This window comes from Engystomops pustulosus, chromosome 4, assembly GCF_040894005.1.
Source record: "Engystomops pustulosus chromosome 4, aEngPut4.maternal, whole genome shotgun sequence".
In the NCBI taxonomy this organism is placed as follows: Eukaryota; Metazoa; Chordata; class Amphibia; order Anura; family Leptodactylidae; genus Engystomops; species Engystomops pustulosus.
In genome coordinates this window covers 146,532,678-146,544,918 of record NC_092414.1, presented here as the reverse complement: position 1 = coordinate 146,544,918, position 12,241 = coordinate 146,532,678, and the positions used below count along the sequence as shown (strand labels likewise).

The 12,241-nt window shown below is 40.1% G+C and overlaps 1 protein-coding gene across 3 annotated transcripts in view; it reads right to left on the bottom strand.

The window, feature by feature from the left end:
* Positions 1-12,241, bottom strand: part of LOC140127380 (dual oxidase 1-like) — a 164,785-nt gene that overhangs the window by 19,351 nt on the left and 133,193 nt on the right. For all 3 annotated transcript variants that reach the window (XM_072148000.1, XM_072147999.1, XM_072147998.1), the window contains 4 exons: positions 4,967-5,066; positions 3,852-3,901; positions 3,156-3,283; positions 939-1,092 (listed from right to left, as the gene is read on the bottom strand). In XM_072148000.1, the coding sequence (XP_072004101.1) occupies positions 939-1,092; positions 3,156-3,283; positions 3,852-3,901; positions 4,967-5,066 (432 nt within the window). The remainder of the gene's footprint in view (positions 1-938; positions 1,093-3,155; positions 3,284-3,851; positions 3,902-4,966; positions 5,067-12,241) is intronic.

Here is a 12,241-nt window from a genome sequence, read left to right as displayed (position 1 = left end):
CAGCAAATAATTGACATTGTTTTTGTTTTTGTAATGAAAAGTTATACAATTTTTCCAATATACTTTCTATATAAATTCTTCATGGTTCTCTGCTTGCTGTCTGCTTGCTATCATTGAAACAATTTCTTGTTTACTGTTTATTTCTTGGTTTGGTGTTCCTTTAACATTATTCTCTATCTCCACTCGATTATAAATTGTAGACCCTTACAAAAGGCTATTCACAAAAAAAAAATCAAAAGAAAGAAGGAAAGTATCTTTCCTAAAATTTATCAGAAGGAACTTTGGTAGGACAATGTTTAACTCAACATAAAACAGTTGAGACATGAGCACAAGGCTTTTAGATACCTTTATATTATTAATAAAAAGTGAGCTATACTTCTAGTATTGATTCATATTATCGTAATCCTAGGACTTACTTATGAGGGTTAAGTCAATGAGGAGAGAACAATGAGAGAATCCCTGCTTCTCCTATCAGTGTCTTTCCTAGAATAGAGTTTTATTTGGGATAGTGAGAATTGTTAGAGAATAGAATATGTGGACACCAGCGCTTAGTTACTGGGACTAGAGATGAAGAAATATTGGATTTTTATATTATAAGGTGGTATTACCCAAATATAAAGTGAAGTATTTGGGTAAACTTAGCCAATTTGCTTATCATATCTAGCAATTATATTTTAATGTATTTTTGTAGCATATAACATTTTATTGTAAATATTTTTTTTCCAATATAAGGAAATATTTTAGCCAGTATTATTCATGTTCTAACTATCCTTTTTCATCAGTAAGCAATTGCCTATGCATCATGTCCATACATGAACAAACAACGAGCACACCCTTCTGCATCAACCTCAAGCAGACACTGAACTTCATCTTCCAATTTCACAATAATTAGTAATGAGACGATTATTTATGTGTAAACTGTAGTATTGCCACATTACCTGACGGAAGCAATTCTGCTTTTATCACATTGATTTCTCGCTTCTTTCTGCTCAAGCTGATTAAATTGTCCCCAACAAAAATAATCCCAGGAACTGACAAATAGATGTGGAATCTGGGTAGTTGAATGAGTCCAAAACTTCCATGAAGAATAATCTAATGAAAGAACATTATTGCTAAAGTTATTCAGTGTAAACTCTCTGATTTGGCTATAGGTCAAATAGGTCAGCTCTACAAAAATCTAGATGTACACCTACAAAGAATACTCCATACTTATATACTTATATAAATGTCATTAAAAGAGGAAACAGACATTATAAAACAAGTGCACTGTATTGGTGGGACACGCAAACATCTGGAAGACACCAGAACAGAAATATATTTGAGAGATATTTTGGTCAGCAGCCATTATAAGAAAAAGTAAATTTCCACCTTCTTAAATACAGGAGATATAGGGTTGCAAGCTATGCAAGACAAATGTATGGCTGTCCCTAATAGGAAGCAGACAAGTTTTTAGACTCTCTAGGCCAGAAGGAATGAAAAGTAAAGCACGCTATCACATGTACGACAAAAGTGGCAATATATTACGCCACTTGTCCATGTGGCAAGATTTATATTAACCTTTCTACTAGAGATATGTATTAGGGAACACGTAAGAGATATGGGCCTTGCAAAGAATCCTGATTTTTATACCGATGGCCTTTCTATTGCCAAACACTACTGTGACACCAATTTTTTTTTAATATGGTATAGACCACATAATCAGAAAAATTGCTCAACGACTGCCTCAGTGTGAGACAAAATGGATTTGGGCCTTGTGCACACTTAACCCTCTTGGGATGAATGAATCCTTGAGTTATGCTCCATAACTCTGACCCTCTACCCAAGTAGTTGAGTTTTAAAGGGGTTTTGACACCAAACAGGATAGGGCCTAACTTGCTGATCAGTGGGGGTCTCAGTGATGATCATAAGAACGGGTGATCCTAGGTACCTTCGCCAGACCCCTTGTCGCTCCCCGAGATGATAGGAATTAAAATGTTATGTTTATATATTTCAAATCCAGTTGTCTTATTCTTACTTCTTACAACGTGATTGGAGAACTGTGAGCCATTTTAATGCATGAGGAGGAACATCCCTGTATACTGTACTGCCATACTTTATTATAGCAGTATATGGTAAGATCAATCAGACAACCTAGGGTTAAAGTACCCTAGGGGGCATGAAAAGTAGTAAAAAAATTAATGAAAAAAGTAAAAAAAAAATATATTAAAAAAACCTTAAAAATTCAAATCACCCCCCTTTCCCTAGAAGTCACATAAACAGTAAAAATCATAAACAACTAAGATATCACTGCGTCCCAAAATGCCCAATCTATCAAAATATGATTATTGCTTTTCACAGCATTTAACCTTGTAACGGAAAATAGCGTACAAATCTAAAAATGGCACTTTTTTGCCATTTTAAAAAATATTAAAAATTCTATAAAAAGTGGCTTACTGTCCTAAAAATAGAAGCATTAAATAATAAGAAAGCATTGAAAACATCATAAAAAAATTACACCACCCATAGCTCCATACATCAAAGTTATTAGCACCAGAAGATGGCAAAATAAAAAAGATTTGTTTTGTACAGGAGGTTTTAATTTTTGTAAATGTATGAAAACATTATAAAACCTATACAAATTTGATCTCCCTGTGATCATACCAACCCAAAGAATAAAGTGTTCATGTTATTTGGGGGGCACAGTGAAAGCTGTAAAATCCAAGCCCACAAGAAAACAGCGCAAATGCCCTTTTCACCGATTTTACTGCATTTATAATTTTTTCCCACTTCCTAATACATGGAATATAAAATACAGTCACTATGAAGTGCAATTTGTTACACAGAAAAAAAGCCCCCACACAGCTCTTTACATGGAAGAATAAAAAATGTAAAGATTCTTGAAGGTGGGGAGTGAAAAATAGAAACACAAAAACAAAAAAGGGCCTCGCGATTGACGGGTAATTGTGATAAATGGTACATTTTACATGAAGGTCCCTTTCTTCTAAGGCAAACTTTGATCTCATGTACACTATGTAATTCTTGCACTTTGAAAACAAATTGTAGTTTGCTTTACTAATGTGCTTAATTTAATACTTCATTCATAACGCAAATACATAAGTCAACTTGTCCCATGTTATTTATTATTAGATATATATTAGTTCATAGTTAAAGCTTACCAAAATATACATCAGTACATACAAATGATGAGTAAACCAAAATCCACGAAAGCTGATGCGTCGAAAGTGTCGTGAAGCGAAAACATACATCAATGCTAGAATACCTAACAGCAAAATCCCCGTAAATCCTGCATAAAAAATAGATTGAAAGGAAAACTATTACTATTTAGTTAGGGATAATATTTGACGTTGAGTAACTTCAGCAATAATTATTTCAGCTTTTCAATGTAAGCATACCTTTGAACAAAAATTACAGAAAACATTAGTAAAGTGAATGCACGCTCCCTCCGCCTAGAGATTGGGAGTAATCTGATACCACACTGAGCTTTTGCCCATCTTACTAGCAAGATGACATTTCATAGAAATTGTGATCATAAAACTTTTCAAGGAAAAACTTCTGATGGTAAAACTTGTCAAGAAATGATGGAGGGTTAACAGAAGAAACTAGTACATAAAGAAGCACTTTCCTAATATTCACTTGATTTATTAATTGTTCAAGGCTAGTTGAAAAGTTATTGACCATTTAAGAATAAAATAATGAATTGATAACTGACATTATGACTAAGCAAATTCATTCTGCTTAATAGTATATTAAACCTGGTAGACTTCCCTCCAATGTGGCTGCAGTTATTATTGTTTGTAAAATGACTAATTATGAAAGGATTTACATTTTTTAATTACTATTTATAAACTCACCAGGTATTGTCTGGAAAAACCACCAGTAATATTTAGGAGGAATTTCAGACCTAAAAGAGAGATATATCGATGATTTACATTTTTTTTTAATTATTGAGTTGCACCAAGGGAAGATTTATTCCCTAAATTTAATTTACTATGACTATTCCATATTGAAGCATAGGAGGCCTAACATATCTGCTTCACAAGCTTACATTAATGATAGAGAACCTTGGCTGGGTTCACACTGCCATACTCAACTTACAAACAAACAACCAAAAGAGGAAAAACTAATGCAAAAAATTATTACTCCAATAAAAATACTAGTCAAAAAGTAACTGGTATTGGCATCCACCCCAATGTGCGTTTAGATACACAACTTTTTTCAAGGGATCAAGGTTGAGAAAAACCCATGCATTGTGACATGGTTTGGAGTGGATGCCAAACAGTCTCCAAACTGACAATACACTTTGTAAATAGAGGCTTTGGTGGATGATTGATCTTCTCAGTGATTTTTGTTGTCCCCAATCTTCTTTATCCCAGAATCTCTGCAATATATTGTTGCACTTTAACCACCGTGCAATGCTGCTTATGTTACAACATATAATTATACTTACACTGTATTTATATTTACTCATAGGTTATCTGATTGGATGTCCATTATTTGCTGTAGTATCGCTCTCTATTTTAAACAGTTTTAACTTGTATTAATGAAATTCTATCTATATTGGAGTTATAATTTTTTGCATTGGTTTTACAATAGGTCATATGGTTCTAAATTCTAGACAGTTGCCTTAAAATAATGATTTACATAAATTTGATAGTATTATATGTAGGTCCTGTTCATACTACTTTAGACTTTTTGAAAAGCATGACAAAAGGTATCCTTCCCTGCATGCACATCAACAGTGATTGATGCTGAATTTTACTCATATAACGGAAAAGCATAACAAGAAAACATATACTGTAACCTTATAGAACGAGAAATATGTTATACTTTTATATGTCCTGTATGACTGTGATGTATATTGGGCTATACAGGGATATATATGCTCATTATTATTTCATATGCAGTATACAAATATACACATTTTTGTAATCCTGCTTTAGAATAAACAGAAAATACAGTAACTTACCCATCATCTATAAAAACTTTGGGAAATATACAAGATAGCGTACTAAGAGGAGAAATTGAAAACATATAAATGTTGACTGCATGGCCAGCACTATGAAGAACTGTAAAATAAAGAAGAAATAGTAGAATATAATACACTATTTAAGGAGTTGTCTGATGGTAAGAAAAAATTAGGTGCATGGGTGAGGAGGGCTTCTGAAAAAAATAAAGCTGTACTCACCCGCTCCGGTGGTCTCGGTGTCCGGCACCATGGTCCGTTGGAACTGTGCTCCTCTATGTTAACTTGTCAACTTTCAGGCGACATGGTATACACACATATCAGGCGTTGAGATATGGGTACTGGTGGGCGTGCTAGGCTGCTGGAAGCTGTCAGAATGGAGCTTCTGTGCCCCTGTTAACATACACTGGCAAGGCATTGACAGACCATAGCTTGGGATACCGGGAGCACCGGAGCAGGTGAGTAAAGGTTTATTTTTTTTAATAAGCCCTCCCAAGCCAGGCACCTAAATTTTACACACAGTCGGACAAGCACTTCAATGTATGATGAAACATAATAATACATAATAATACACAAAAATGATTAAACCAAGACCTATTGCAGTGGTGGCGAACCTATGGCATGGGTGCCAGAGGTGACACTCATAGCCCTCTTTGTGGGCACCCAGGCCATCACCAGAGAGGACTCCAGGTATATTCCTGCAGTCCCAGACAGCCCAGGACTTGCTGTGCACAGAGCTATTTTAAAGTGACAGTGCTACCTGGGACTACTGGAGGAGTGGGAAGGTGTGGACAGATCTGGATTATCATTGTAGCTCCTTCTCCGGCGCTGACAATTATTCCTGTTTATGGGACCCTGGAGGGAAGCTACAATGATCATCCAAATTTCTTTTATTTTCTTCTTTTATTGGTGTTCCCCAGGGTGCTGATATGAATGAAAGCTGTGACAGAGGAGGGAGTACAAATCACTAATTCCATTTCTGTGTTGCCATCGATAAATAAGTGGGCTTTGGTTGTAGTTTGGGCACTTGGTCTCTAAAAGGTTCGCCATCACTGACCTATTGTATAGTATGATATCAGTAAATTGAATCACAACAGGTGATTCTCAGGTTTTGAGAAATACAGATAATACAGATACAGCTAATTTCTAAGGATACCTAAATCTTTTTATAAGATTCTCTGAATATCTTTATGTCAGTTATTGTAAGCAGTTAGAAAATTCAGACTTTGTTTGCTTGTTAATATTTCTGTAAAAATTGGAGGGTCAGATTTTCTGAAAGCTTTATCTTTAGGTTTATCCTGTAGACATTGTTCTTGGGAGTTAGCAAAGGTATTTATATTGGAGCAGCGCTGTTTTCACCATGCCGGATCAATCTCTTTTCCTTGCATGTACTCTATTTTATGTCAGATTATCAATATTCCGGCTGAATGGCTGCACCCTGTATGATATGCCTTACACTCATCAATACAAGGGAAGCACCCATCTATAAGTGTGTATCCACACCTTGTTTTAAGTCTGTGCTTTGTTTGTATCTCTAGGCGACAGCAGTTCCCTCTTATCAGCTTGAACTGTAAAACAGTTCATCTTTCCATCTCTGGTGATATGGCTTTGTAAATGGGATAAACCACCACAAACTCTCTCCCTCTCTTACCAGTTATCAGTATCTCTTTTTCTTTTTTCTACTGGTAAAATCTCTCAAAACCTGCAAATGTAACCTGAAATCCCATCGGTTTAGGATTAGAGATGAGCGAACACTAAAATGCTAGGGTACTCGTTATTCGAGATGAACTTTTCCCGATGCTCAAGTGCTCGTCTCGAATAACGAACCCCATTGAAGTCAATGGGAGACTCGAGCATTTTTCAAGGGGACCAAGGCTCTGCACAGGGAAGCTTGGCCAAACACCTGGGAACCTCAGAAAAGGATGGAAACACCACGGAAATGGACAGGAAACAGCAGGGGCAGCATGCATGGATGCCTCTGAGGCTGCCTAATCGCACCATTATGCCAAAATTATGGGCAACAGCATGGCCATGACAGAGTGACAGAATGAAGCTAGATAGCATCTAAAACATCCAATAATTGACCCTGACACTATAGGGGACGGCATGCAGAGGCAGCGGCAGCAGGCTAGAGAGTGGCATGGCAACATACCCTAATTGGACTCAGGCTTCAAACCAATGGGTGTCAGAGAGGAACCAAAGGAGGTGAGCAAGAAGCGCTCAAATAATATCGGTACATGATAAAAGTTTGCCAGTATATTTTGTGGATTACACAGCAGGGTGGCGACAAAGTTAACATGGAAGCCATGAAAACAACCCAAAATTCTGCCTGACACAGCTCGTTTGATAAGGGGACCATGTATGCTTACAGTTCATGCCAGTCGCTGCACTGGCTGCCAGTCTCCTTTCGAATACAGTTTAAAATAATAATAACCCTCATCCATAAAGCTCTGTATAATGCTGCACCCCCCTACCTCTCCTCTCTTATCTCAGTCTATCGCCCAACCCGTGCTCTTAGATCCGCCAGTGATCTTAGATTAACCTCTACCCTAGTGCGGACCTCCCACTCGCGTCTCCAAGACTTCTCTAGAGCTGCACCAATTCTATGGAATGCTCTGCCCCGGACTATCAGACTAATACCTAACCTCCAAAGTTTCAAACGTGCTCTTAAAACCCATTTCTTTAGGCAAGCCTATAACACTCATTAACTGCATGAAGTTTTAACTCTTCTACTAACCCGTCCTGTGTCGTCCTCCCATCTGTTATCCAGCAACCAACAGGCACCAGACTTCTCTGCAGTCCCATTCACCCTGGACCTGGTATATAAGATGACGGCTGAGTGGTTCAAGCGACAGCAATTCCATTTATTATATTTTTTTCTATTCCCTAAGAAGAATGGCTTGACCATTAAATATTCTTTTACCTCGTGTTACCCCATCATCTTCATAAACCGTAAGCTCTGGCGAGCAGGGACCTCACTCCTGTTGTTCCATACAAATGTTGTGCTCTGTTACATTACATTTGTATTTGTTTCCTATGATTTGTAAAGCGCTACAGAATATGATGACGCTATATAAATAAAGATTATTATTATTATTATTATGGAGGCAGTGAACTAGTAGTAGATTAAAGGTGCTGCAACTATGTTAGTTGGATCTTGGGATGGAGCTGGCGCTCTGCAGCCAGGCGAGCTTTCGCCAATCCAAGCCCCTGTCTCTAGGCTACTCCCCAAACAGCACTTCTAAGAACCTTTTGTATAAGATCAAGTGTAGTAGCGTTCTTATAAGTTTAGGATATGGCGGGTGAGGGGAATGTAAACAGATGCGCAAGAAGCGCTGAAATAATATCCCTAAATGGTAAAAGTTTGCAAGTATATTTTGTGGATTACACAGCAGGGTGGCGACAAAGTTAACAACTTTGATGTGGAATGCCCTGTAATAGCTCTTGGGCGGTGTGCCTTTTATCGCCTAGGCTCAGCAGTTTCAGCACCGCCTGCTGTCGCTTAGCGACGGCACTGCTGCTGTGCCTAGAGCTACCGACTGATGGCGCCATGCCCACGGATGGTAATTTGGAGGAGGAGGAGGTGGAGGAGGGGTGGGAGGAGGTATAGTAGGCCTTTGAGACCTGGACCGAGGTAGGCCCTGCAATTCTCTGCGTCGGCAGTATATGACCAGCCCCAGGGTCAGACTCGGTCCCAGCCTGCACCAAGTTAAGTGTAGTAGCGTTCTTATAAGTTTGGGATATGGCGGGTGAGGGGAATGTAAACAGATGCGCAAGAAGCGCATGATGCGCATGGAGCTGGCGCTCCGCTGCCAGGCGAGCTTTCACCAATCCAAGCCCCTGTCTCTAGGCTACTCCCCAAACAGCACTTCTAAGAACCTTTTGTATAAGATCAAGTGTAGTAGCGTTCTTATAAGTTTAGGATATGCCGGGTGAGGGGAATGTAAACAGATGCGCAAGAAGCGCTGAAATAATATCCCTAAATGGTAAAAGTTTGCCAGTATATTTTGTGGATAACACAGCAGGGTGGCGACAAAGTTAACAACTTTGATGTGGAATCCATGAAAACAACCCAAATTTCTGCCTGACACACCTCGTTTGATAAAGGGACGATGTATGGAGGCAGCTATATGGACGACTTTTGGAGGTAGCAATGGAGACAACGTGTGGAGGCTGCTATGGAGACAATTTAATTTGGATAGTGCCTGTATGTGGCAGTCCCAAACATTTTTCAAACCAGAGGAGCAGGTAGGTGGCCCTCCAGTAAAATGGAATAGATTGAGTGCCTGTATGTGGCAGTCCCAAAAATGTTTCAAACCAGAGGAGCAGGTAGGTGGCCCTGCAGTAAAATGGAATAGATTGAGTGCCTGTATGTGGCAGTCCCAAAAATTTTTCAAACCAGAGGAGCAGGTAGGTGGCCCTGCAGTAAAATGGAATAGATTGAGTGCCTGTATGTGGCAGTCCCAAACATTTTTCAAACCAGAGGAGAAGGTAGGTGGCCCTCCAGTAAAATGGAATAGATTGAGTGCCTGTATGTGGCAGTCCCAAAAATGTTTCAAACCAGAGGAGCAGGTAGGTGGCCCTGCAGTAAAATGGAATAGATTGAGTGCCTGTATGTGGCAGTCCCAAACATTTTTCAAACCAGAGGAGCAGGTAGGTGGCCCTCCAGTAAAATGGAATAGATTGAGTGCCTGTATGTGGCAGTCCCAAAAATGTTTCAAACCAGAGGAGCAGGTAGGTGGCCCTGCAGTAAAATGGAATAGATTGAGTGCCTGTATGTGGCAGTCCCAAAAATGTTTCAAACCAGAGGAGCAGGTAGGTGGCCCTCCAGTAAAATGGAATAGATTGAGTGCCTGTATGTGGCAGTCCCAAACATTTTTCAAACCAGAGGAGCAGGTAGGTGGCCCTCCAGTAAAATGGAATAGATTGAGTGCCTGTATGTGGCAGTCCCAAAAATTTTTTAAAACAGAGGACCGGGTAGGTGGCCCTCCAGAAAAATGGAATAGATTGAGTGCCTGTATGTGACACTCACAAAAATTGTTTCAAACAGAGGACCGGGTAGGTGGCCCTCCAGAAAAATTAAATGCATGAAGTACTATAGCAAGAGCCAGTGGGCCCTGTCAAAAAATAGCCATTTTCCTCTGCTTTACTGTACAAAGAGGAGGAGAAGGAGGAAAATGAGGAGGAGGAGGAGTGGATCAATTATTCAGGTTGAGCTTCCTTCACCTGGTGGAGATTGGAAATTCTGAGAAATCCAGCCTTTATTCATTTTAATAAGCGTCAGCCTGTCAGCGCTGTCAGTCGACAGGCGTGTACGCTTATCGGTGATGATGCCACCAGCTGCACTGAAAACCCGCTCGGAGAAGACGCTAGCGGCAGGGCAGGCAAGAACCTCCAAGGCGTACAGCGCCAGTTCGTGCCACATGTCCAGCTTTGAAACCCAGTAGTTGTAGGGAGCTGTGTGATCATTTAGGACGATGGTATGGTCAGCTACGTACTCCCTCACCATCTTTTTAAACTCGTTTTATTAAAGAATAACATTCACATATCCATACATAGCATAGGTGGTGGAGATAGGCCACTCTTCCATATAAGATTGTAAATACACAGTGAGATGATATATTCAATTGATACAAAGTAGAATACATTATTGATCACTCTCCACATCAGAGATTGAGTGGATATGAGATATTGCTTCAAGCATATAGCAACAGAGAAAAAGGGAAAAACATAACAATGCAAAAATTAGAAGGGATAAACAACTAATGATCGGATACGGTAGCACTTCATTAAAGAACATCAGGAGTACTCAATTGAGGATCATCTAACAGACAAGCTCTGCTTAAAAAGATTATCGGTCTAATGGATATTTAAAGTCTCACAACTGCAGTGGGTCTTATTCGGGTATAGGAGGGATGATGAGTGAGGGGGGGGGCTCCGAGGTAGTGTATTGAGTTAAGGGTGATTCACACCATCTCCCCCAAATCTTCTCAAACTTATCCGGGCGGGAGCGGTGTTTATACAACACACGTTCCATGGGAACTACTGCATTAATTAGGGACTTCCATTGAGAGATTCGTGGAGGACGGGTATCCATCCACCGTAGGGCGATGGCCTTACGTGCAAAGAACAGTGTTTCCCTAAGAAGTATTCTGATGTAGTGGGGCCAAATTTCTCCATCAAGTATCCCGAATAGGCATATCTTGGGATCTAGTGCCAACGGCGCCTCTACAACATTAGCAAGTAGGGAAGTGACTTGCTCCCAGAACCCCTGCACTTCAGGGCATTCCCAAATCATGTGCCAAAATCCTGCGGGCATGTGTTTACATCTGTGACATCCGGGATTTGGAAGGTTACCCATCTTATGTAGCCTAATGGGAGTTAGATAACTTTGATGGATAATGTATAGTTGGATAAGCTTATTGTTAATCGCAGGGGACACATATCTATGTGATTCCAGAAGTTCATCGTGTTCCTCCTCACTCAAAGAGGGGATCAAGGTCTTCCACTCCTCCAACGCCCTCTGCGGATTAGCCTGTGCCTTAGCGCATATTAGGTGTGAGTATATGAGGGAAATTAACCCACCAGGGCCCTGTGACCTTATTACACCAATCAGCGGGCTGTCAGATAAGGAGATGTTGTTAGGGGGAAATTGAGTTTGCAGTGCGTGACGCAATTGTAAGTATCTGTAAAAGCTGTGTCTGGGGAGTTGGTACTTTTTTTCAATCTGATCGTAGGGAAGGATGGATGTTTTGTCCCATATGTCTCTAATCGTACGGACTCCATGCGATGACCAGAATTGGGGATCAAGGGCTTCTGACATGTGCTGGAAGTCCGGGTTTCCCCAAAGAGGAGTTTCTAGGGGAATCGAGGTGGTTTTGGTGACTAGCTTAGCCTCTCTCCAAACATTCCTAGCCAACCTGTGTACTGGGAGGAGTCTAGGACCCTTCCATACCGGAGTAGTCAGGGCATGCCATAATTTATCAACACCTAGGTACAATGATAGGTGGGTTTCAGGGTATTGTGGGGGATCCGCTGATAGCCAAGATTGCAGGAACTTCAGTTGGCCAGCTATATAATAGAGGAAGGGGTCAGGTAGGGCCATACCGGCCAATGTCTTTGGCCTCTGTAGTTTGGCTAATTGTAGTTTAGATCTACCGGAGCCCCATATGAAGGGGATCATTAGTGACTCAAGGGAGGCAAAAAATGTCTTAGGGATAGGGTGGAAGAGGTGCGTAGTGACATATAGGCACTTGGGCTGAATAACCATTTTTATAA